Raw genomic sequence first — 24,946 nt, 5'->3', positions numbered from 1 at the left:
TTGTTCCCCAGACTTCTATTTCTCAGGAGCTATCTGGTCAGGACCCTGGAGGAACAGTCCAGCTGAGATTTACTACTAGCGCTACCCAGTGGCCCGCCTCAGGGGTCTCGAGATTGATTAAAAAAAACCAAAACTTTGCAAAAAACCAAGCTAGAAAAAACCTTGGAAGTTCGTAGTGAACTCCCAAAACCCACGTATACTGACACGGCAAGTGAAGAGTTAACACAAATGAAAAATGAAAGAAGTTTGCAAGGAACTCACGCTTGCAAATTTGAATTTAAATTTAAATTTCGATAGCATGCTTTCGCAATGGTTTCTAATTTTATCCACATTAGAACCTGGTTTAACACCAATGGATTAAACATGTATTTGTAACGAAACAAAAGCCCCACAATGATTTGAACATGTACGAAAACATACACTTTGGATAACATTGAGTGATTCATCAATCACGGCGCGTATCAGATTAATCCCAAACTTGATAACGCATAACAATAAAAAATCTGTTTACAAGAGAGAGAGAGAGATTTTTCGGTACCCTTATCAACAGCGGCAAGTGCCACGGCTTGTGTAAGGTGGTACGTTGCCACAGATCGACCGCTATCGAACTCAGTGGTTATGTTGATTTAAAGTGGTTAGGTTGTTGGAACCCGAAACAACGGTTCGCATTTCGTACGCAAGGATGGGCAGGCTACCTTACTATTTTCCCCATCAAAACCAATACATCGCAGCATTAGCAGGTAGTAACGCAGTTAATTAAGCTAATTAAGGTGATATTTTTACCTATGTGACCAGTTTTTAGCATCAGTACTGTTCGGAACGTGAGTTGGAGAAGTTTAATCACTCAACTCCACAATGGTTGGAAGTTTGAAAGTGGCAAAGTGACGATTGTGTAGCAAAAGTTTTCGGCTTATAAATAGTCACACATCACTTCCGATGTGATAAGAATGAGAAGCTGTTGACAAATATTAGATTGCGTATGCGCAGTGTTTTTGCTTTTTAACGTAAAATCAGCACGTGCTCACGAGTGATGTGATAAGAGAACGATCATGGAGCGATTATCCATGAGATACAAGTTTGTCATTCTGGAATATTATAATGATCGATGGTCCATTCCTTATCGACGGCTAGATTGGGTCAGTTTGTTTAAGCTTTCTTTTGCTTACATCATTGCACACCTTTGCAGCTTCCTATGGCGTACTTACGATCGGAATGGTATTTGGTTGGTCCGCACCGGCAGGACCCCGGATATTGGAAGATGGCGAAGGAAACTTCGATGTAGCTGATGATCAGTTTTCTTGGACTATTGCCTTTATGCCTATCGGTGGTGCAATAGCTGCCATACCCTGCGGGATAATGCTGAGGTCAGAAGGACGCAAGAATACCATACTGTTCTTCGTTTTACCATTGCTGTTGGGTAAGTTTTTTTTAAATACACTTTTGTTTAGACCAGTAAATATACGTTATCCATATTCCACAGGATGGGTATTGCTAACCTGGGCTCAAGCGGTGGCGATGATGTATATTGGGAGGTTACTGCAAGGATTTGCTGCTGGCGCTTACTCTATGTCTGTACCGATCTACATCGGGGAAATAGCGGACCAAAGAATCCGGGGCACTGTGGGCAGTTTTTTCCAACTCATGCTAAACCTTGGAATGCTGATGTCCTTTAGCATATCGGTTGGCGTGAATGTGTTTCAACTGAACATTATATCCGGATTTGTTGTGCTACTTTTCGGACCCATATTCATGCTAATGCCCGAAACTCCGTCCTGTCTGGTGAGAACGATACATTACACTTGTGGGGAACAATGCTAACTTTACGTTTATCTTATGCAGCTTAAACGAGGATATAAAACCAAAGCTATTGAAACAGTGAAATGGCTGCGTGGTCCAAAATGTGATGCTTACACAGAAATAGAACAGCTTCAAATGGAACAGGATGCTTTGCTGAATCAACCGAAGAAGTCACTGAAAAAATCACTATTAACCCCAGAAACATTGAGCGCACTGCTTGCAATGATTGGGCTCGTTACCTTCTTACAAATGTCCGGCATTAATGCAGTGTTGTTTTACGCTACAGATATTTTCATGGTGAACCATAAATATCCGCCTGTCTTTCGCTTCTTTTAACATTTTCATTTTTTTCTACTTTTCCCTTTGGATAGAATGCTTCGGATTCGCTTAACCATGAGGTGGCTACAATCATCGTTGGTGTGATGCAGGTGTTTGGCACGCTACTTGCAGCCTTTACTGTCGATCGGATTGGACGTCGCTGGTTGTTGATGATATCTGCCGTAATAATGTGCGCCTCGCACGTCGTCTTAGGAGTGTATTTCCAGCTGTTGCAGAATAATCCAGCACAAGTGGAAAACCTCGAGTGGCTACCGGTACTGGCCCTGTCCGTCTTCGTCACTGTGTTTTCGATAGGGTTCGGGCCCGTACCCTGGATCATGATCGGTGAAGTGTTTGCGATTGACGTGAAGGACCTGGCCAGTTCGTTGGCAACATTCACCAGCTACGCACTGTCGTTTATGATGACTAAAACGTTCAATCCGCTTCGGAATGGGTTAGGCGAGGCGGGAACGTTCTGGCTGTTTGCCGGATTCTGCTTGATTGGTGCAATTTTTGTCTTTCTTTTCGTGCCAGAGACAAAGGGCAAAACATTCGAACAGATACAAAAACGATTGGCAAGCTCTAAAGTGTATTACAGGGCAGAAAAATAAGCGTACAAATGATAACTGCGTAAAGCACTTAACAAAATAATGTAAATGCTTTGAAAAGAGTGGAGTTTATTTTAATAGATAGTTAAAATAGGTAGGAAATTGAAATTAGGATGAACTTGAACAAAGTGTTTAATAAATTTTAGATGCAATTTATCACATAAAAAAGATTGTTCAAATATTGTCCGTGGCAATTGGTTTTAGTAAGCCTACCAAGGTACAGTATTGGTACAGAGACAGAAGATGAAAATTTCACAATGTGTAAAAAATATGTTCAAAATCGATTTTTGGAGATCCACTTTCTGCGATCGCCAACTATCATTCCCGTCGGAACATTACAAACAGTCAATTTGAATGATTGAGTTTGAAAAAAAACGGAAAGAAAACATGGACTCTACTGTGAAAAGAAACCCCATCCGCAGAGTACGTCGCATCATTCGTGTTGTTGGATTATCCGGAACATTACCCAAAGGCAACGGATAAACGAGTTTTTAGCGCATTTCATTTTCCAACTTGCAACTCATCTGACGGTTTTCGTGTGTGTGTGCGTCTCACGGGTAAAATTTTTCGGAATTTTGTACAAGAATTTCTTCCCCAATAGTGCATACTGTGTGGTAAAATGATACCGATAATTGTATCGTAGAACATGGATCGAATGAAAGTTAAACAGCAGCACCATCAATGAACCTTTCATTGGAAAGTGTTACGAACAAAGCTGTTTGAGAAAAGTTTTGCGCATCGTTGAGTGGGAGGTGGTGTGCTTTGTGTAGTTACGACGACAGTACTTTTCTCCCAACTTCCTACGATGCGAGATGATGAATAATACGAGAAAAGCGCATTTTCCCTAGTAATCTGTGTTACGCGTTGCGAACGTAGTGTTGAAAAACTGCAACATTTGTGAGATTACGCATGAGTTTAGATTAGGCGCACGGTACATAGAAAATGGTGGTGATGTTCTTTTGCTGCCAGCGAAATGTATATCTTACTGTGATCGGATACCGTATTTAAAAAAAAGTACGTTCCGTCCGGCAACGAAACCAGCAGCAAGCAATGGGCGGAAGCGCCCAACGATGAAGTGATGTGGCACTTGGCCACCTTAGTGTGTGTGAAGTGTGTGGGGCGGGGGTCTTCCCTGATGAACGGGAGGAAGAAAGTGACTCAACGAGCCATTTTGCTTGCGCCGCTATACTCACCGAAAGCTAACTTGTGGAGAAAAGATGAAAACGGGTGGAGCGCGCGCGATACCTGCGGGGCAGCCTACGTCTACCTGATACAAACTGACACCAACACCACTACTACTAACACCGCAACCGGATGGCTAATAGGAAAAATATTCACTTACGCGCGAGGCCGAACCGGACGGACGGCTATAATCTGATTGATGGGTGTCGAAATAATAGAGTAGCTTCCTTTACAACATATGTACGATGTGTCTGCCCTTTGGCGGCGGCGGCGGCAGGCACCGTTTTGGGCGGAGTGCGTATCTGACCCGCTTTCGTGCGCAAGAAACAAACGCTCAACAAATTTCAATAGTCGAAGATAATTTAATTTACCTTTCGGGAAGTGAGTTGTTTTCTTCATTTCTCCCGTACACGATTCCGTTCGCACACACCAACGTGCACAGTGTACTTTTCACTGCTTGGCAATTGGTATTGGTGCATCCGATTTTATGCTCTCCTGTACTTCCTTCGCTCTCTCGTTCAGCCACTCTCTTGTCACAGCAGTCATCTATCCAGAGTTTTTCTTCTGCAGGCTGTTGAATTGTTTGCACTGTGCAATCCTTTATCTAAAAAGTACAAAAGTTGTCCCATAAAACAGTCCAAAATAGGACACATCATTAAGACGCATGGTGGACAGTGATAGCGGCTAGCGGAAATATTAAAAGGCTCTGCAAGTAGGAACGGCCATATTGGAATTCAATTATTCAATGCACCTACACAAGCAAGCAGGCGGCTTTGCTTCGTTATGTTGTTAAGGTGTTTTTTTCTCTACATACAGTTGATTGCGACAAGTGTCAACACGTCGTGAAAGCCTTGTACAACACGTATAAATTAGATAATTTACTTTTTTTTTGTGTGAGCTTATCAGATTGAGATTGAGAACGTAATCAATTTTTACATATTTTTTAAGATTAAATTGAAGGAAAACGGTGTTAGTTACACAGAATAACACAATGAACAACGTGCTACAACGTTCAATTAATCAAGAACTACTATCCTGTACGACAGAACAACTGTACTCCAAGAGAAGTAAAGTAGACTTTTCCTATTTGATTGCATCTTCACCACACTATGCACAATGTTTTCTTACGCAAGCTTGTGTGCGTACGGTTGCATGCGTTCGGCTATAGCGAATCCATTCAACTTTGTGCCTTCGTAGCAGGCGTTTCTTCGGTGTTTGTGAACGTGAGCAAGATTCCAGAGCACGTACTCATCGCGTTGTTGCGGTCACTACCTCTCTGCTGTTAACGTGCCTAGGAGGGACACAAGTGAAGGAAAAATTGTTTAATTTGTGGGTTAATTAGAAAAATACTTTTCCTGCATCAGTGTGAACTATCAGTGTGAAACCGCATAATCGATCGATAGATCTCCTCATTTCCATGCTGATCTATTGATCGAGTTTTCTTCACCATATCATCGCACTTTCCAAGGAAACTCTAGATCAGATCAGTGTCTTTTAATCGTAGTGAACAAAATAATTAAATATTTGCGTTTCATTATTCAGTAAGGTCTCACGGAAACCCGTCCGCAAAGAGGAACAGGCCGTACCGCAAACATCATTCGTGTACCGTTCGTCATACAGCAAACAAAACAAACCGTTTGTGCAAACCACTGTGAAACTAGTGAAAGTGAATGTTGATCATTGAAACACAGTATAAGTTGTTATCTATAAAGTAAACTATAAAACTAAGATCCACCTACCGGAAGTGACAAACGAAAAGTAATACATAGTAGTGAATAAGCGCAGCCCGAAAATGTCGCAACAACTTCCGATACGCTTTCAGGAGCATTTACAGGTGAGTTTTTTGATGAGTGAAATGAAGATTGAAAGAAAAAAAAATAACACAACGACGACGGTAACGCGATTGACCTAGAATTGCTCTGCACATCCCTCTTTAAACATTTTGCTACCCTATTGGGTAGGTTGCTTTGGTAGGAAGATGAAAAAGGAGCCAACTGGTGACAATGGAGAATGTTGGTCATGTGTCACAAAAAACCGTGACGCCCCTTTTAATGTTGCTAATGATAGCGCCATTGCGAACAGTTTCATGAATCATTCTTTTAGTGATATTGTAATGCGGGGTTTTGGATCAATTCCTTCGTCCAGTGTATATCGCCTGTTAACCGATGTATTCCCCTGATGCGTTCCGTGTGAGAAATCGATTGCACTAGCTCGTTTAGTTTTGCAGAAGGACGGAAGGACAGGACAGTGTACTGATGAGTGGCGCAGCAGTGAGAAAAAGGACAGCAAGCACCACTATGCGCGTGTCTTCCACGAACCGAACCACAACAGGACAGGGAAAGGAAACGAACGATTTGACATTACGCAATGGTTTTAGCATGGCTGGCAGTGGCTTCAATTTTCTCCTACAAGAGCTCCGTCCCAACCATGCTGGATATCGTCCATAAGGGCAAAGAGCGGATGTTTGGAAGTGGCAGCCGTTTTTTTTTCTTCCCGTCCCATCCTGATAGCGCTATTGATAGAAGGACAGAAGACCCGCTGCAGAAAGGAAATTTAATTTCGCTTGGGCAGATGCAATTTTATTGAACGATTTAATTTTATAGCAGCAGCTTTGATATTTACCACATCACTGTGGGTGGTGGATGCTGCATTTTATTCTGAGAAACCATGCTCGATAACAAACTGTACGACAAACTGTAAATGAAATATAATGCTCAAGATAGAATCGAAGAACGACATGACACGAACAACTTAACAGCACCACGTCTGCAAAAATTTCAAAGAATGTTGTTCTTATCAAACTTTTGCTTTTTCTTTTCTTTTTTTAAAATTCTCTTTCTGTATGTATGTTTGCACACTAAATCGACCGATGCTGTTTCCATGGCGGGCGTGCTTGTGTTATCATTTATCAACCGAAACTCCCCGACCCGGATTACTCCCCGTTGTAAACATTCGCTTCCTTCGGTATCCATGGTTATTGCTGGCCTATTGCGATGGTTACGCTGCTCGGTAGCTCACCAACATCAACATCAATGCGAGCTCGATCTCGTTCACTAATCTGACGATGGAGTCGGACAAGTTCATCTGTGTCCGGGAGAAGGTGGGCGAGACGGCCCAGGTCGTGATCATCGACATGAATGACGCACAGAATCCGATCCGGCGGCCGATCAGTGCTGACTCGGCAATCATGAACCCGGCGAGCAAAGTGATCGCTTTGAAGGCGCAGAAAACACTGCAGATCTTCAACATCGAGATGAAATCGAAGATGAAGGCGCACACGATGACGGAGGAGGTCGTGTTCTGGAAGTGGATCACCCTCAACACGCTGTCCCTGGTGACGGAAACATCCGTCTACCATTGGTCGATGGAAGGCGACTCGACGCCGATCAAGATGTTCGAACGCCATTCGTCGCTGAACGGCTGCCAGATCATCAACTATCGTACCGATCCGAAGCAAGCGTGGTTGCTGCTTGTTGGTAAGTAACTTTCCTGCCGCTGCTGGTCAGACAAGGCGGGAATTTTTAGACGGCGGAAGTGTTAATCTGTATCATTTCTATTGTGCAGGTATTTCGGCACAGCAGAACCGTGTGATCGGTGCAATGCAGCTGTACTCGGTGGAGCGTAAGGTATCGCAAGCGATTGAGGGTCACGCTGCCTCGTTTGCCACCTTCAAGATGGAGGAGAACAAGGAACTTTCGACGCTGTTTTGTTTCGCCGTCCGGTCGCAAACCGCTGCTAAGCTGCACATCATTGAGGTCGGTACACCGCCGGCCGGTAATGTGGCGTTCACCAAGAAGGCGGTGGATGTGTTCTTCCCGCCGGAGGCGCAAAGCGATTTCCCGGTCGCGATGCAGGTATCGCCCCGGTACGATGTGATCTACCTGATCACCAAGTACGGCTACATCCACATGTACGACATCGAGACGGCGACCTGCATCTACATGAACCGTATCTCGGGCGATACCATCTTCGTGACGGCACCGCACGAATCGAGCGGTGGCATCATCGGTGTGAACCGCAAGGGCCAAGTGCTTTCGGTGACGGTTGACGAGGAGCAAATCATCCCGTACATCAACACCGTGCTACAGAACCCAGATCTAGCGCTGCGTATGGCGGTGCGAAACAATCTGTCCGGTGCGGAAGATTTGTTTGTCCGCAAATTCAACCAACTGTTCCAGAATGGACAATTTGCGGAGGCAGCGAAGGTGGCAGCGATTGCACCGAAAGGCATCCTGCGTACGCCGCAAACGATCCAAAAATTCCAGCAGGTACCGGCACAGCCGGGCACGAACTCACCACCCTTGCTGCAGTATTTCGGCATTCTGCTCGATCAGGGCAAGCTGAACAAGTACGAATCGCTCGAACTGTGTCGCCCGGTGTTGGCGCAAGGCCGCAAGCAGCTGTGCGAGAAGTGGCTAAAGGAGGAGAAGTTAGAGTGTAGCGAGGAGCTTGGCGATCTGGTGAAACCGTCCGATCCAACTCTCGCTCTTTCCATCTATTTGCGCTCGAACGTGCCTAACAAGGTAATTCAGTGTTTCGCCGAAACGGGTCAGTTCCAGAAGATTGTACTGTACGCAAAGAAGGTCAACTACAGTCCGGATTACGTGTTTTTGCTGCGTTCGGTGATGCGAACGAATCCGGAGCAGGGTTCCGGGTTTGCGAGCATGCTGGTAGCGGACGAGGAACCGCTGGCTGACATCAACCAGATCGTGGACATCTTCATGGAGCAGAATATGGTACAGCAGTGTACGGCGTTCCTGCTCGATGCACTCAAGAACAATCGTCCCGCGGAAGGTGCGTTACAGACACGCTTGCTGGAAATGAACCTCATGTCGGCACCGCAGGTGGCCGATGCAATCCTGGGCAACGCCATGTTTACGCACTACGATCGCGCGCACATTGCGCAGCTGTGCGAGAAAGCTGGTCTGTTGCAGCGCGCTCTGGAGCACTATACCGATCTGTACGATATCAAGCGTGCGGTCGTCCACACGCAGCTGCTGAATGGCGATTGGCTGGTAGGATTCTTCGGCACACTCTCGGTGGAAGATTCACTCGAGTGTCTGAAAGCGATGCTGACGGCGAACATTCGTCAAAATCTGCAGATCTGTGTGCAGATTGCGACAAAGTACCACGAGCAGCTGACGACCAAAGCGCTGATCGATCTGTTCGAAAGCTTCAAGAGCTACGAAGGGTTGTTCTATTTCCTGGGCTCGATTGTGAACTTCAGCCAGGATCCGGAGGTACATTTCAAGTACATTCAGGCCGCCTGCAAGACCAACCAGATCAAGGAGGTGGAGCGTATCTGTCGCGAGTCGAATTGCTACAATGCGGAGCGCGTGAAGAACTTCTTGAAGGAGGCCAAGCTAACCGATCAGCTACCGTTGATCATTGTGTGCGATCGGTTTGATTTCGTGCACGACTTGGTGCTCTACCTGTACCGCAACAGTCTCCAGAAGTACATCGAGATCTATGTGCAGAAGGTGAATCCGTCGCGTTTGCCGGTGGTCGTCGGAGGTCTGCTGGATGTCGACTGCTCGGAGGACATTATAAAGAACTTGATACTGGTCGTGAAGGGACAGTTCTCTACTGACGAGTTGGTGGAAGAGGTTGAAAAGCGCAACCGGCTGAAGTTGCTGCTGCCGTGGCTCGAGTCGCGCGTCCACGAAGGATGTGTTGAGCCGGCGACACATAATGCGCTTGCCAAGATCTACATTGATTCGAACAACAATCCGGAACGTTTCCTGAAGGAGAATCAGTTTTACGATAGCCGAGTGGTGGGACGTTACTGCGAGAAGCGCGATCCGCATCTGGCCTGTGTTGCGTACGAGCGGGGCCAGTGTGATCGTGAGTTGATCGCTGTTTGCAACGAAAACTCGTTGTTTAAATCAGAGGCGCGCTACCTGGTACGTCGTCGTGATGCCGAACTGTGGGCGGAAGTGCTCTCCGAGGCAAATCCTTACAAGCGCCAGTTGATCGATCAGGTTGTTCAGACTGCCTTATCGGAGACGCAGGATCCGGACGATATTTCGGTCACTGTAAAGGCGTTCATGACGGCCGATTTGCCGAACGAGTTAATCGAGCTGTTGGAGAAGATCGTGCTTGACTCTTCCGTGTTCTCCGACCATCGCAACTTGCAGAATCTGCTTATTTTGACCGCAATCAAGGCAGATCGTAGCCGCGTTATGGATTACATCAATCGTTTGGACAACTACGATGCGCCTGATATCGCTAACATTGCAATCAACAACGAGCTGTACGAGGAAGCTTTTGCGATATTCAAAAAGTTCGACGTCAACACTTCGGCCATCCAGGTGCTGATCGAGCAGGTAAACAATCTGGAGCGTGCGAACGAGTTCGCTGAGCGCTGCAACGAACCGGCCGTATGGTCACAGCTGGCCCGCGCTCAGCTCCAGCAAGGGCTGGTGAAGGAAGCGATCGATAGCTACATCAAGGCGGATGATCCGAGCGCCTACATTGATGTGGTTGAAACGGCAAGCAAGAATGATTCCTGGGAGGATCTGGTACGCTATCTGCAGATGGCACGCAAGAAGGCCCGCGAGAGCTACATCGAAAGTGAGCTGATCTATGCGTATGCCCGTACCGGCCGATTGGCCGATCTGGAGGAATTCGTGTCCGGTCCGAACCATGCCGACATTCAGAAGATCGGCGATCGTTGCTTCAACGATCGAATGTACGAAGCGGCGAAGCTGCTGTACAACAACGTAAGCAACTTTGCACGGCTCGCCATCACATTGGTGCATCTGCGCGAGTTCCAGGGCGCAGTGGATGGGGCCCGTAAAGCTAACTCCACCCGCACCTGGAAGGAGGTGTGCTTCGCCTGCGTGGACGCGGAAGAGTTCCGGCTGGCGCAGATGTGTGGCCTTCACATCGTGGTACACGCGGACGAGCTGGAGGATCTGATCAACTACTATCAGGACCGGGGATACTTCGAGGAACTGATTGGGCTGCTGGAGGCGGCCCTTGGACTGGAGCGTGCGCACATGGGTATGTTCACCGAGCTGGCAATTCTGTACTCGAAGTACAAACCGGCCAAGATGCGTGAACATCTCGAGCTGTTCTGGTCGCGCGTTAACATTCCGAAGGTACTGCGTGCGGCCGAACAGGCGCACCTTTGGTCGGAGCTAGTGTTCCTGTACGACAAATACGAAGAGTATGACAACGCGGTACTGGCCATGATGGCACATCCGTCCGAAGCGTGGCGCGAAGGTCATTTCAAGGATATCATCACCAAGGTGGCCAACATTGAGCTGTACTACAAAGCGATACAGTTCTATCTCGACTACAAACCGCTGCTGCTGAACGATATGCTGCTCGTGCTGGCACCCCGCATGGATCACACTCGTGCGGTCAGTTTCTTCACCAAACAGGGTCACCTGCAGCTGGTCAAGACCTATCTGCGCTCCGTGCAGAGCCTGAACAATAAGGCAATCAATGAGGCGCTCAATGGGCTGCTGATCGACGAAGAGGACTATCAGGGTTTGCGGACGTCCATCGATGCGTTCGACAACTTTGACAACATTGCGTTGGCGCAAAAGCTCGAAAAGCACGAGCTTACCGAATTCCGTCGCATTGCTGCCTACCTGTACAAAGGTATGTATATTGGATGCGCCGCTGGACGGTTCGGTTTGGTAATGTGTATCTCATTGTTGCACACTTGCAGGAAACAATCGCTGGAAGCAAAGTGTGGAGCTGTGCAAAAAGGATCGTCTGTTCAAGGACGCGATGGAATATGCGGCCGAATCGCACCAGGGCGAGCTGGCGGAAGAGTTGCTCGGTTGGTTTTTGGAACGGGGCGCATACGATTGCTTCGCGGCATGTCTATTCCAGGTAGGTTTGACTATTTGCCCTTTCCCAGCGCACACAGTTTGTTCATTAAGGTTGTTGTGTTTTCTCTTTACTTGCTTTCCAGTGCTACGATCTGTTGCGGCCCGATGTAATATTAGAACTCGCATGGCGTCACAACATCATGGACTTTGCGATGCCTTATATCATTCAGGTAGCCCATCACGAACCGGTTTGATTAATAATGATAAGCTTTTCTAAACTTATTTTCCCTTATTTTGTTGTGTACCATCCATCGTTGTTTAGGTGACGAGAGAATATACCTCCAAGGTGGACAAACTCGAAGCGTCCGATGCGGAGCGACAGAAGGAAGGCGAAAGTACCGAACACAAATCGATCATCATGCCGGAACCGCAGCTCATGCTGACCGCTGGACCCGGTATCGGCATGCCCCAGTATGCACCACAGTACGCCGGTGCGTACGTGCCGCCGCAACCAAATATGACCCCATACCAGTACGGTGGTATGTAAAACTGCACGTTAACATCTAGCAAAACAGGCTACTAGTACATTCTGGACGTGTGACCGCAACACCGCAAACAGTAGCGATAGGAACGAACGCAAGCATGTGTGTATAGCAGAGCAATTGAGCACGGCTCATCGGTCCCGGTGGCAAATTCACTCAATATTCTACCTTCCCGCCCCTTCCTTTTGGCACACATCATTCCCGACTTTAACGATCACGATCACACGTGTATGACTATTGTTAGTTTCTTAGGCGCCAAAATGGCACATTTATGTCCCGCCCCCCAACATCGCAAGTACATTTTTGTGACCAAACTGTGTACAGTTTAAATGCAATGCATCGTTCAGCGAAAGCTTTGTTTAATCACCAGCTCATTCAGTTTTTGTTTGTCTATCTTTTTTTCACTTTTCGTTGTGTGCACGCGAAACAAATTAGAGTAAACAAAAGTAAAGTAGTAAACACATGCCTGCCCGCCACACATCGCATAACCTCTTGCTGCGTAGTATGACAGGACCATCGGTGTATCGGTTGCAACGCTTCGAATAGCGTTGCGGCGGGTTTTATGCAGCGCATAGACACGCGATTAGGTTTAGCTATTAAGCATTGCTCAGCCGTCATTCTCATCGCTACGGATAGCGTTTATGGCTTATATTGGTGGGATGCGTTAAGCTTTCCATTAAACTCATGTCTTACCAACGTTCTTTTGTCTACTGCTGCTACTGATGATGATGGGTGATGCTGTGTGCTGTTCGTACACTTCGTTCAAACACCTCTGCCCGTCTCTGGTGGTCATCGTACGTCATATTCGTCGTCCTACAATAACAACAATAACGTGTTGCACATTAATTCTCGCCGCATCATCCTGCGTGTTGTGGGTCACCGTATGCTCTTGGGTGCATTATGATACGATTTGATTCCGTTTTCGATCACGTTCCGCAATACGCGAATCATCAGCATTTAGTTAAATTACACACCCTCCGTTTAGGTGAGTTGCGTGGGAGGTTTTGAACGAAGGATTTGTTTTGCTTTGCTATTAAAAAAAAGAACCCCCTACACACACCCTCCCATACGCCGTAGGTTGACAATGTGTGACGGGGAAGTGCGGCTAGTTGTTAGAGTATATCTATATATATATATATATGATAAAACATTGCGTAGTAGCGATTATTCTGTAGTGTATGGCGCATGATGAATTGGGCGCATTCCACCCTTCCATTTACCTTTATGTACGAATAAAGCGATATAGTTTCGTTGTCAAAAATAACACCTCTAATGCTGTTCTCACTCATGTACTTTCGTCCACTACACACTAGCACATGCATTATGTGTTGCTTTCTCTTATAGCTAAAGCGTTTAAGCCCTTTCTGTTACACAGAAGCATGCATCTGTGGTAGGCAAGTTGAATGGATTGTAAACTATCTTTCTTTCGGTTTTGTTTCTATTTCCGTTTCTCAGGTTTTAATTAAAGATTCGTCAGGAAAACAAGCACACAAGGAAGGTTTTTGGAAACTTTAACTACCAAAGCACATGCAAAGCGTTGTCGTATGTCCTGCTGGTGTGGTGTGGTGCAAGACATTAAAGCTTCTTCAGACAGAATATCTTCAGTTCACAAAGCGGGGGGGAAACCTTTCCGAGCGGGTGTGACGCGCGCGTGTTCAATTCGGCATTCATCCTCTTCTTTCTGTGTAGTGTTCCAATAATGTTGCGTTGGCAAAAGGATGTAGAAGGTATTTGTTCAAACACTTGCGTTGTCTTAATTTATTTGCTGAACATACTGTAATTGTAACGAGTTTTTTCTTACACTGGCAACACATAGACAAATGATTCGAGCATCATAATAGTAACGAAAGTAAAAACGCACGTTTGAAAAGCAAATGAAAAATTATTCAAAATACAAAAACGGGGGGTTAGCAAAAATATTATACGAATCCTAGTATTTTGCAAACTTTAAGTAGAAATTCACAACATAAAATCGTTATCATTTATCTTACTGTTTCACTAAGAAAATGAAAAAAATAGATACAAAACAGATGAATATATACATAAATATATATAAAGAGAGAGATAGAGAGGGCGACATATGCGAACTATGCACGATGCGTAATAGTAAAGAGTGTGTAAATACATGGAGGAAGCAAGCAGCGAACCGCGGAACAACGCTAATCTTCTTGTTATCGTTGTGTAAAATTTATCCTATAACTAGCAAAACAAAAGACCATACAAGAAAATTACACAGAGCAAAAACACAACAACAAAGAAGCACTATTAATTTACTCTAATCAAAACGGCAAGAGATTTGTGTTTATAAATTTGAGACAACAAGCCTCAACAAGATTTCCCCAATAGAAGGAACAATTTAGCGTCCCACATTGGAGTTTTACGTGAATACGTTGCATACAATATGTAGTAATTTCTGGGAAGGGTGGTGAAATAAAAAAGGATGCATTCCTAGTAGAACGATCCCATTGTATGATAGCTGCTGCGACACTCCCGTTTTCAATCTCTTCCCTTCTTCTCATGTAGCAGAATTGGCGTGTCCTTCTTATACGGATGTTCGTTTTTGCAAATGCAGTATTTATTGCTTTATTATTCCTTCACGGCAGGGGATGGACATAAGTTTATTACTACCTTTCCCCGGCCGTGTTGTGTTTAGTGTATGCGATGCCTGAAAGTGTGCAATCATTATTTTTTTAGAATTATTTTTCATGATTTTTTCAGAGTGTTCACACAGTTCCCAGTGTGCTAGCGTGTGTGCACTCACGATAAAGTTAAAAACTTACATTTTTTTTCTCTTTGATTCATGCACTTATGCACTAAAAGCAAAACCATTCCTTTTTTTAACGCGTGCGATACAAAAATGACACGAAATGTTATTTCTATTTGATGTACAATTGTTGTACAGTGGACGTGTTTTCTTTTCATCAGTTATGCTTATAGATTTAGATCGTTTTTTGAGTGATGTTTGTGTTTGAAAACTATTCCTACTTTAGTGTATGCTTTCGTTTTATTTTCTCGCACATTTGTATTGCACCACAAGCACAAGAGATTTTCGTTTCTTTTTTTAACCATCGTTTGGTGGCAAACATGGAACGATCGTGGCTGACAGCCAAATCAGTAGCCAGGTAGTGTTCGTTAACACTCGATCATTTGTGTCGGCGCAAGAAAAGGATTTATTTTTTTATTTATGCAATTTATAATTAATATTATGCGTTATTAAATAATAACTATGGACAGGCAATAACATGGCAAATGGAGTGTAAAGTATAACTATAAACACACTTACTTCATTGTGTCACGGATTGGCATCCTGCCCTTCTCGATCGTAATGGGAACCGGATGTTTAGATCAATATGTTTCTCACACACAAAAAAAAGCAAAATACGTATACATACATATATCTGCTATAAATATGCATTCATGATGCAGTGTAATACGCTCTAAACAAACAAAAAAACAAACAAAACCACTCTTTCCCCCATTATATGCATTGATTCGCTAACATATGAAAGTAAATCGATGAATCACTGGTTGATTGAAATTAAATGCTATCGTTTAAACCTATGAGTAATAAACAGAGAAAAAAAACAATAATAAACGCGAGAGATACAAATGAATAAACTCAAAGTTGTCAAATAATGTGTGTGTGTGTATGGTTGTGAGCTTATGTTTTGAGTCCGAAATTTATCCAACATATGTAACTTTGTTTCTATTATGCTTTACAATGCAGTTTTACGCCGTTCCGTCCCTTTCTCAGCGCACAGACTGTGACCATCGTTGCGCATCTTAGCAGCTGCCTGTTTGCGTACGTCGTGCAAAATCTCGATCTCCTCCTTGATGTGATCTAGCTGCGTTTCGACGTCACCACGTGGAGCAACCGGTGCCGAACCGCGACGCTTGCGTAGCAGTATGTACACATGGTTAATAGCGTCCAAAAGGCAATTAATGCTCGATTCATTCTCCACCATGTAGCTCTTGACGACGGTGACCGATTTTTCCCAGCGCAGTCCTTCCTCTTTGGCGGCAACGTATTGTGTCTTTAGGAATAAGGAAAGAAATGTGAAAGAAATATACTAAATAGCGATGTACTACATGAGTTTATCACACTGATGCGTTATAACAGTAATAAAGAAGTGCAATAAATTACACCTGTTTACTAATTGACTAATTCTTCTACTAGAACTGTCACACTTGTTACACGATCGCGTTAAATATTGTGCTGACAATTTGCTTGTTTTTATTCTTGGAAAGAAACATCCTATGGCTGTTATCTAATTGAAGATACTAAATCGCCGCAGTTGGGGCGGCTCGGTGGTGCATGTGATAAACGGCGCCAGTCCACACGGCCGGACCGGGTTCAAATCCCACTATCCGGCTACGTGGTAAAAATAAGTCTAGTAAGCCAGAAATGGCCGGCGTGACCTTGTAAGGTCGTTAAGCCAAGAAGAAGAAGAAATCGCATAGTGACCGCGATCAGCGTTTCATCTAATATGTCAAAATTCGTAGATCGAATCTCATATAGATCAGACTTCATTTTAGCAAGAAGAGTAGAACTCGATATACAGAGAGCAGAAAAAGAAAAATGAAGATTTACAATATGTCACCAAAATGACACCGGACAACCCAATATGTTCGTTACATTTAAAATCATTAAAAAGGAAAGAGTAGTCAGAATAATTTAAGTATGGAATGGTGTCATTTTCCAATAAAACTAAACCTACCAACAATTCGGACAGATCATTATTCAGTCCGGTAATAATATGCAGTGCCGTCTTGGTTGCCTTGAAGAGATTCTGACGGATTTCCTCTATCTCCTGGATCTTTTGCTGCTCTACAGCCGAAATTTCCACCTGTGCCAGTACTATAGAAGAGGAAAAGCAATTACAATTGTTTAACTAGAACGTCAGTAGTATTTCACATTCATATTCATATAAATAGTACATACGGAGCGAATCACAACGCTGAATAAGTTCTTGCATATTTTCGTAGCTCTTCGATTCGGCGATCGTCTGTTCCATAACTTTCTGCAAATGGTATGAAACAAGAAGATCATATAAATTGTATTCCTGCAGTTCTTTTAGTGCCACTCCCAACCATACACCATACCTCAAACGGTTCAAATGTGTTGATCGTTGCTTCATACTTTATCACAAAGTCATCCAACTTTTCCAGATCCGCCTCGAGCTGTGTGATCTTTTTCCCGTACTGTTCGTGCTTTTCCTTTTCGCGTTTTACCTGCCAATTGTTAAGTGAAAGTGGCCCATAATGGTAATATATCCAACACCCGCAAACAGAAGTTTAGTAGTTACCGTATCCAAAGCGTTTTGTTCCTTCATTTCGCAGTCTTTTAGAAAATCGTTCAGCTCGACAAATTCGGCCCGCATGCGGTGCAGTAAATCGGTCGTTTGCTCTAACCGCTTCCGGTTGACGACTACTTGGCGTTGGGCTTGCTCACGCATCCGGTGCTGCTCCTTGGTAATTTCCATGTACTCACGATCATTGTGGATGCCCTTAAGCTCGAACCCATTGCGGGCGACATCCCAGCCAGGGATATTGCTATAAAGAGGCGTTTCAACGTTATTAGGTATCTTTGGGACATGGTGGCACGCGAATAGCAATCGTCAACCTACACGTAACACTTATTGTTCAATTTCGACTCAAAGTAGTTTTCTACCGCCTGTTCCGGGTTTATGTCATACTTCCCGAATATGCCCAGTTTGGTGATTGGTTTTCGACGTGGCATAATTGATTTCGTTAATCGATGTCTTTCCTCGTACGAATAATGTAGACTTTGAAATTTACTTCCCTTTCGAGCAGCGAACACAGCGAGATGAATGTCTCGTACAAAATGTTCTGTTTCTCTAGTGAAGCTTCAGTTGTTTTTCGTAAAATAACAATCCACTGCCGTCGTGATAAGTATCCATGGTTACGGGAAACGATGACATTTTAAATATGACAGTTGCGATGGATGTTTTTTTTTCATAATTCAAATTGCTCAATTGGCGGAAGAATACGTTTGGGAATGTTGGGAAGAATTGACACACATGATCATTTGGATAAATATTTATTAAATGTAATTGTCTATGCTATGGAACTGGAGAAAACGGTAGGAAGCCAAAATACAACTAAAATACAAGCCAATTTTCTCTTCATCCTTTCGGCCATTTTCCAACCTAGAACGTTCTTATCGTTCTTGCCTTTGCTGCCAACTACACGTTTCTTATCTTTCTGTTTTTTTTGTTTTCGTACGAAGAATCAACGCAAAGAAACCGTCCGGTGTAAACTCTTTCTGCGATTGAGCAGCATGCTCCGATAATCCCAGAAGAAGTTACTTTAATTGGTGGGGTTGTTTAGCTACGTTTTTCTGTCTGAGCAGTTTACGTTTGTCCACAAAACGAGCAATACTTTGATTTGTTCTTTTGTTTTTTTTTTTATTATTTCTTCGATTGTGTGTGTATTACTACTCTTTTGCACGCTTTCATCTGCAACTGCCATTAATATTGATCCTTTTTTTTCCACGAGATGATGTTTAATGTGGAGATATTTACTTTGCCTCGGTTTCTTTCTTTACGTTGATCCTTCTAAAATGCACAAGAGTATGTTAAATATGCTATTAGTTTAATAATTGAACGCTCGAAGATATAGATAGAAGTGATGTGTACAGGTCGGTTTTGTTTGTATGCTGTTTGCTGTTCACGGCCACAAGCAGAGAACATATTATTGTATAGTGTTTTTTTATTGTGTTTTTGTTTCATGCCTCATTTCAGCTACCTGTTGCACAGCATTTTGTGCGAACGGTGCTGTTGAAGAGTTCGATCCTTATTATCAGGGGGTTTTCACACGAAACACTGGTTACCACATACGCCATACGAGTAGAAGATAAATATAGGTAAGTTTGTTAAACGTGTGTTTTGTTTGTTTGGTTTCCGCCTTACTTTGTATGTGTACGTTTTTTAAACTGATCATTTTATACAACGTGTTGACCTTATCATTTACTCGCCTAGATACTTCTCAAGAAGATACGATGCTGAACAATGCAATGCCATGGTTAAACTTATGTGTTTTTATCGCAATTTCAAGCGTCTTGGTTTGCTGTTGCTTTTCCATTGATTTCGAAAACCAATTATTCACTTTCATTGTCCAAGTTGAAAGTAAATGCATAGCACGTGCACCAAGGTAAGGGGCGTTCACCCGACAGGCATCATTTGAGTGGATGTGCTCTTTGATTGCTAACCTTTTACCAACATTCGATACAGGTGCACGATATTAGAATAATTGGCCAACAGGTCAAGACATTTTCCATTTTCCATGTTTTGTTGTTGTTTTTCTTCGAATGTGTCCAATAAGCTGAAGCTTTCGCCCGTTTTATAACCTTCTCTTTTGCATCTCTGCAAATGCCTCGTGCCAAAACGAGAACTACGATAATAAGGTTTGCAAACATCATGTGTTTGAAATTTTTAAAACTAATTAATAATTTAGCGTAAGCCCTCTTGCATTTTCCAGCTCGTCCTACACGCTACGATATATGAACTTTTCATGTCTATATATTTGTTTGTTTTGCTGAGTTGCTTTGGAGAATTGTGATTTTCTTTGTTGTTATTCATCTGGTGTATATTTATGCTAATGTGACATGGTGTGTTGAATGAACTTGTTCAAGTTATCTAATGCTTTTCAAGAGCTGACCGCTTAAATATCTTTGTTCGCCGATTCACTTCTATCGTTCATGCCTTGCACACGTTACTCTTTCTTGCAGGTTTTGCTGTTTTGCGTTCCATTGCTTTGAATAATTATCTCTTTTCTAATACTTTCAAGCACAATACTTCACCGAAAAGCATACAATGAACTGCAACGAGCAACTATTAAAAACGATTAATATAAAAAAAAACGCACACATGTGTTCGATGTAATTGGCTAAGATCATTGCGTACTGCACAGTTTGCTAAAAACACATTTTTAAAATAAACGATTTAAAACCATATTTATATGCATACACATAGTATCCAACACATAAGGAGAACATTTTGCGAATCTTTTTTCCTGCATGCTGAAGCGTCCGCAATCACAAAATGGTTTGGTTGATTAATTAACATATTAGGAGTAGTACAATTATGTAACAATATGCGCGCCATGCATTTGCTATGCACCGCGAATTTATAACTCAAAAACAAACGATAAACTAATCACATTCGGGTTTTCCTTTGCAAAGGAATGTAGCGTTAAGTAATCTAAATGAATGAAAATGCTAACAGGTAAAAAACTAGAATCTTTCATTGATTATTAGCAGATGGATGCCTCAGACCGATCGTTGAAGTTTAGCGTGCGAAATTTGGGCGAATGTACCCCAATTTTAACTGTGTTACGGTTGTATGGCACACCCCAACACCCGTTATGAACGTCGCAAGATTCCAATCGTCTTTATTGGAAACAATTACAATAACGTGAGCATAAAGCCCCTTTTGATAATAGTTCGTGTGTCCCGTGTGCAAGTTGAGACCAATGCATTATATAAGATTTCCGTGTTTAGCCATTCGTTCGCTTGCTTAACAGATAACAAATTGAACGCTGTACGCTTTCTCTTTACTTTGCCTTTTTTGTCGAACAGCACAGCAACAAGCATACGGTCTGAGGATCACGAGGAAAGCCAATGGAAAAAAACCTGCAATAGCGTGTAGTATCGCTTCAAAAATTGGTTCCTTCCTGAACACTACCATCTTATTCCTTGTTCAGCGAACCCAGATCGCTGAGGAATGTTTCCGGCGTGAGGATGTGGGACGAACCGATGTACACCTCCCAGTTCTTAACCGCCGACGTAACCTCGTACGCGCAACGAATCTCCGAGTAACTGCAGCCACCGACCACGAACACAATCAGGCGAGGTACGTTCTTAACCGCCGTTTGCGACTTATCCTTGTGCCAATGGCCGTAACGTGCGCTACTGCTTTTACAGTCGCAAAAGGGATGAGATAGGAATAAAAAATGTACATCAGTAAGTTGTAACGTATAGAGGAATTGTGACGTTTCGTGAGTGATCGCCACATCCAACTCACCTGGTTGGCGCATGGAATCCTGCCATCTTTCTGCCACCAAGGAAGGGGAAATGGCGTTCGTCCAGTTTGTTGTCAATCGAATCCTCCATAATGTCCTTGATGACTGGGGTCCAGCGGGACATTTGGTAGGTGTGTTCGTTAATACGTTCCTTCCTCGGTACGGTATACGGCTTCTTACGGTTACCCTGTCATACCATAGACAAGAAAAATTACAATTCAAAAAAGGTCTAAAAATAAAGCCTCCACACAATCACTTACGTCCGCAATCACGTTAATGCCCAGATGCGTCAAGTTGTTGATCATTTCGCGCTCCTTCTGGTCGATCTGTGCATGCGTCACCAGCTTGGTGAGGTTCTCCTCCGAGATACCGTTCTTAATCATGACGTATAGTGCAATAATGCGCACCTTATCGTAGTTGGACACATTCTGATCCAGCAAAATTGGTACGATGTTGCGCATATGGTCCTTAATCTTCTCACCCTCTGCATCGGTACCCATCGCCAGATCCTGCTCGACGCGGCACAGCTTATCCACGTAGCCCTGGTACGATTTCATGCAGTCCTCGGCCAGATGCAGATGGGTTGAGTACTTCGACAGCTGCTTCTGGTACTGGGGCATTTTTTTGATCATCTGCGACAGATCCTTCATCGATTGCTTTTCGCTTTGCGTCAAACGCTTCGATTCGGTGAAGGATTTCAGATACTGTGTCACGCTCTGCGACACCACCGCAATGTGCTGATGGCGCAAATCTACCCATAGATCGTCATTCTCATCCAGCAGCACCTCCTTCTCGGCCGCGTTCGGTGACGGTATGAACTTGTACACGTCGTTCACGATTGGCAACAAATCGTACGCCATCGCCTGCAGCGTTAGTTCGTGCAGCAGCGGCGAAACGCAATCAAAGCCACGGTCGAGAATTAACAGTTGCGAGCGTGCCTTTTCCGGCCCTTCACCCATCGTCGGTTCGTCTGCCTTGTACGCATCCAGCTTTTGCTGTACCATTTGGGCTAGTTCCACATTGCCATCCCATTCGCTAGAAGTAAAACGAAAGAATAGAGTTCAATTGAAAAGTTTACCACGGGAGAATATTGAAGCAGATTATTTCATATTCGTTTGTGACATACCTTCGATAACGTACGGACGGATATTCTCCGAGAGTAGCGCACAGGGTGGCAATTTGTTCGGCAATGCGCTCCATGTTGCCGCTGCGGGCAGAGGCAAGTGCGGGCGAATACGCACATTGGAAGGTGACAGGCGAGTCGAGCGAATAGACCTTATCACAACAGGAAATGTAAGGAAACAATACACTGTTATTCTGATTCATACAAGAGACCATCAACGATAAAAGCAAACAGATGAATAATTGTGTGATGTTAATGCTACAGTGAGTTGCAATGGGTTTATAAACATGGGACGATATTGATTGGATAATCAGAGAGAAAAACAGTATAAACAAAGTTCAAGGAAGAAAAATTATAAACAAAAAAACAAAAAAATAAAACCCATATAATGAGCATTAAAAGCTTATAAAGAATAAAGGATGCACAACCAAACACAAAACTACATAAACTACACCGATTAGTAAATGATCCCAAACTCAGCACACCTGCGACTCGTACGGCAGAAAAGCAATGTTGATTTCCTTCAACGTTTTAATCTTTCTCGATACGACCGATTTACATATATCGTTGAACAGCTCCTCCGGACATACTGGAACGGGGTTGCAGATAGACATAGACACACAAAAAAAATGATGGATGAAGTTTGTTTTTAACCATTTGGAAGACATAAATATGTAGAGACAATTAGTAGTGAGAAAAGACAGCATTAAACATTGGAGAGACTGTTATCTGTTACGATGCGTCTTTGACCGCCATTCATACCATCTCCTTTGTGTTACGATTCGTTAATTGTTAGTACGATGTGAGCTTAGTGATGATGTTTTAGTTTAAACGCGCCTTATAGCCTTACTCTACACCCTCTATTGTGTTAAGTTCCGGAAGCCGGAAGCACCGAAGTAAAAAAAAGGTTTATTCTTTACCTGTGCCTCGTATGGAATGAATGCAATATTCAGCTCTTTGCACGTTTTCATGAACTTCACTACGGTGCCTTTGCTCAGTATATTGAACAACTCTTCGGTCACAGCTAGGAACACGACACAGACGGAACATAATTGATTATATCACAGCGTTTCGTCTTGTTTGTCAATGCCAACTCTTTTTAAGCTCAGGTATTCTAGTTTTCCTCACTCGCATTATACTTACCCTCGGAAAAGAACACATGGGCCGCCTTGTACGTTGGTTTAGCCGGATTCTCAAAATCTCTCATCAACAAACGAATCGAATCCTCCGACGGTGTGATCAAATATACCGCTTCGATTGCTGGCAGAGGTTCTCGCTTCTTGTTGATGTCTTCTACCACTGCATAGGGAGAGAATGGTTTCCATAAAATTCGATTAAAGTTAAGGTTTGACTTTCTACAGATTGACATGGCTCTATATGTCCGACTTACAGGTTACACCCTCAGCGCTGATTTCGTGCATTTTGGTACATGCCGAAACCATACGCATGGCCAACTTGTCGACAATGAGGATTCGCCATTCCGTGCCAGGTTTGCCGTCCGATTTTGTCTTGCTACGGACGACTTCATTCATAATCTCTGCAAAACAAAAAGGTGTAAATATCAAAATAAGAAAAACAAAAACCTCGCAACCATCAACACTTTGAAGAAGGTCATGTTTGATATGTGTTGTGTATGCGAACTGCCTACTGTGCTGTTTCTTAACTTGTACCTACTTGAACCTATTGAAAAAAAGGAACAATTTACACATTAAAAAAGTAGTCATTGTTTTGATAGAGATTCTGCTGAGATGAAGAGGTCGCATAAAATGCGCTAGAAACATCCATCGGCACGTACTTATTCTCGTACGTTCTGACATCACACAATTCTTTTGTTGTTGGTGGTGCGCAAGCCCAATCAAAAAATCAATATCAAAGGCAAAAATTTCTGCGTTGTCTCCCAAAAATAGTACCCTTTCCAGCGCTTTCTTTGCGACCGGATCTTTCTATGTAAATAGTCGCACGTCTTCAAAAACCAAATTATTGAACATTTCGAGGCTTGCTTCATCAGGGTTGGAAAAAGTCACCAATTTCCGTATGGGTATGACTAATTGCATCCACCCACTGCTACCCGCAAGACCATCAACATTTTCACACTTTCCGTCACAGAAACAGGAGGGGCGTTTCGCTTCTGCGGTACACACTGCGGATGACGGTCTGCTGCTCTGCATTGAACCGCATTACGGTTTTTCACACCCTATTTTTTACGGCGCACCATTTTACCAAATGCTTTCTATTCGTGTGATTGTTAACAACAAAACATACGGTAAATTACTCACTTTGGCCAACCAGTAGTTTCAGAGCCATTTTTGCTTGTACAACTTCAGCTTTAACTTTAACTTTACTTTTTCTGAGTAATCAATGGCTAGTGATGTACGGATCTGACTTGGAGCTACGGTTCTTGTCACGAATGTCATTGCGCGTTTGCTGATCCGATCCGGAGCAATTCTGTTCTGTATAAAATATGTTTTTTTTCTTATATATTTAGTAATACATGGAAGGGTTTTATATTAATATTATAAATGTTTTGCAATTTATAATAAAAGTGTT

General features: G+C 43.5%; 5 protein-coding genes across 10 annotated transcripts in view; 3 read left to right on the top strand and 2 right to left on the bottom strand.

Annotated features, from left to right (window-relative positions):
• LOC125762387 (neurogenic locus notch homolog protein 1-like) overlaps nucleotides 1-24,946 on the top strand; it is a 169,927-nt gene that overhangs the window by 131,270 nt on the left and 13,711 nt on the right. The window lies entirely within an intron of this gene.
• On the top strand, nucleotides 383-2,892 carry LOC125762388 (facilitated trehalose transporter Tret1-like). Of its 2 annotated transcripts, XM_049424420.1 has the most exons (5): nucleotides 383-740; nucleotides 1,187-1,417; nucleotides 1,481-1,779; nucleotides 1,840-2,094; nucleotides 2,169-2,892. In XM_049424420.1, the coding sequence occupies exons 1-5, from the start codon at nucleotides 683-685 to the stop codon at nucleotides 2,724-2,726; spliced, it is 1,401 nt and encodes a 466-aa protein (XP_049280377.1). In that variant the 5' UTR covers nucleotides 383-682; the 3' UTR covers nucleotides 2,727-2,892. The 2 variants fall into 2 exon arrangements, with proteins under 2 accessions (XP_049280377.1, XP_049280376.1); XM_049424419.1 differs by having other exon boundaries at nucleotides 1,187-1,779.
• LOC125762378 (clathrin heavy chain) lies at nucleotides 3,161-15,870 on the top strand. Of its 3 annotated transcripts, none has more exons than XM_049424400.1 (8): nucleotides 3,161-3,280; nucleotides 5,448-5,739; nucleotides 6,919-7,381; nucleotides 7,470-11,516; nucleotides 11,587-11,753; nucleotides 11,836-11,922; nucleotides 12,015-12,231; nucleotides 13,690-15,870. In XM_049424400.1, the coding sequence occupies exons 2-8, from the start codon at nucleotides 5,698-5,700 to the stop codon at nucleotides 13,698-13,700; spliced, it is 5,034 nt and encodes a 1,677-aa protein (XP_049280357.1). In that variant the 5' UTR covers nucleotides 3,161-3,280; nucleotides 5,448-5,697; the 3' UTR covers nucleotides 13,701-15,870. The 3 variants fall into 3 exon arrangements, with proteins under 3 accessions (XP_049280357.1, XP_049280359.1, XP_049280358.1); XM_049424402.1 differs by having other exon boundaries at nucleotides 3,220-3,267; XM_049424401.1 differs by having other exon boundaries at nucleotides 3,223-3,337.
• On the bottom strand, nucleotides 15,320-18,160 carry LOC125762393 (uncharacterized). The gene is made up of 6 exons (XM_049424425.1): nucleotides 17,862-18,160; nucleotides 17,541-17,787; nucleotides 17,338-17,466; nucleotides 17,177-17,255; nucleotides 16,953-17,092; nucleotides 15,320-16,268 (listed from the first exon to the last, which is right to left on the bottom strand). Exons 1-6 carry the CDS (start codon nucleotides 17,972-17,974, stop codon nucleotides 15,951-15,953), a joined length of 1,026 nt encoding a protein of 341 aa, XP_049280382.1. The 5' UTR covers nucleotides 17,975-18,160; the 3' UTR covers nucleotides 15,320-15,950.
• On the bottom strand, nucleotides 18,280-24,805 carry LOC125762385 (protein ROP). 3 transcript variants are annotated; one of them, XM_049424413.1, is made up of 8 exons: nucleotides 24,676-24,805; nucleotides 23,790-23,936; nucleotides 23,543-23,698; nucleotides 23,320-23,423; nucleotides 22,403-22,551; nucleotides 21,537-22,311; nucleotides 21,279-21,463; nucleotides 18,280-21,169 (listed from the first exon to the last, which is right to left on the bottom strand). In XM_049424413.1, exons 1-8 carry the CDS (start codon nucleotides 24,701-24,703, stop codon nucleotides 20,944-20,946), a joined length of 1,770 nt encoding a protein of 589 aa, XP_049280370.1. In that variant the 5' UTR covers nucleotides 24,704-24,805; the 3' UTR covers nucleotides 18,280-20,943. The 3 variants fall into 3 exon arrangements, with proteins under 3 accessions (XP_049280370.1, XP_049280369.1, XP_049280371.1); XM_049424412.1 differs by lacking the exon at nucleotides 23,320-23,423 and adding an exon at nucleotides 22,885-22,988; XM_049424414.1 differs by lacking the exon at nucleotides 23,320-23,423 and adding an exon at nucleotides 22,885-22,988 and having other exon boundaries at nucleotides 18,280-21,166.

Source organism: Anopheles funestus, chromosome 2RL, assembly GCF_943734845.2.
Source record: "Anopheles funestus chromosome 2RL, idAnoFuneDA-416_04, whole genome shotgun sequence".
In the NCBI taxonomy this organism is placed as follows: domain Eukaryota; kingdom Metazoa; phylum Arthropoda; class Insecta; order Diptera; family Culicidae; genus Anopheles; species Anopheles funestus.
This window is presented reverse-complemented; position numbering and strand designations above follow the sequence as displayed.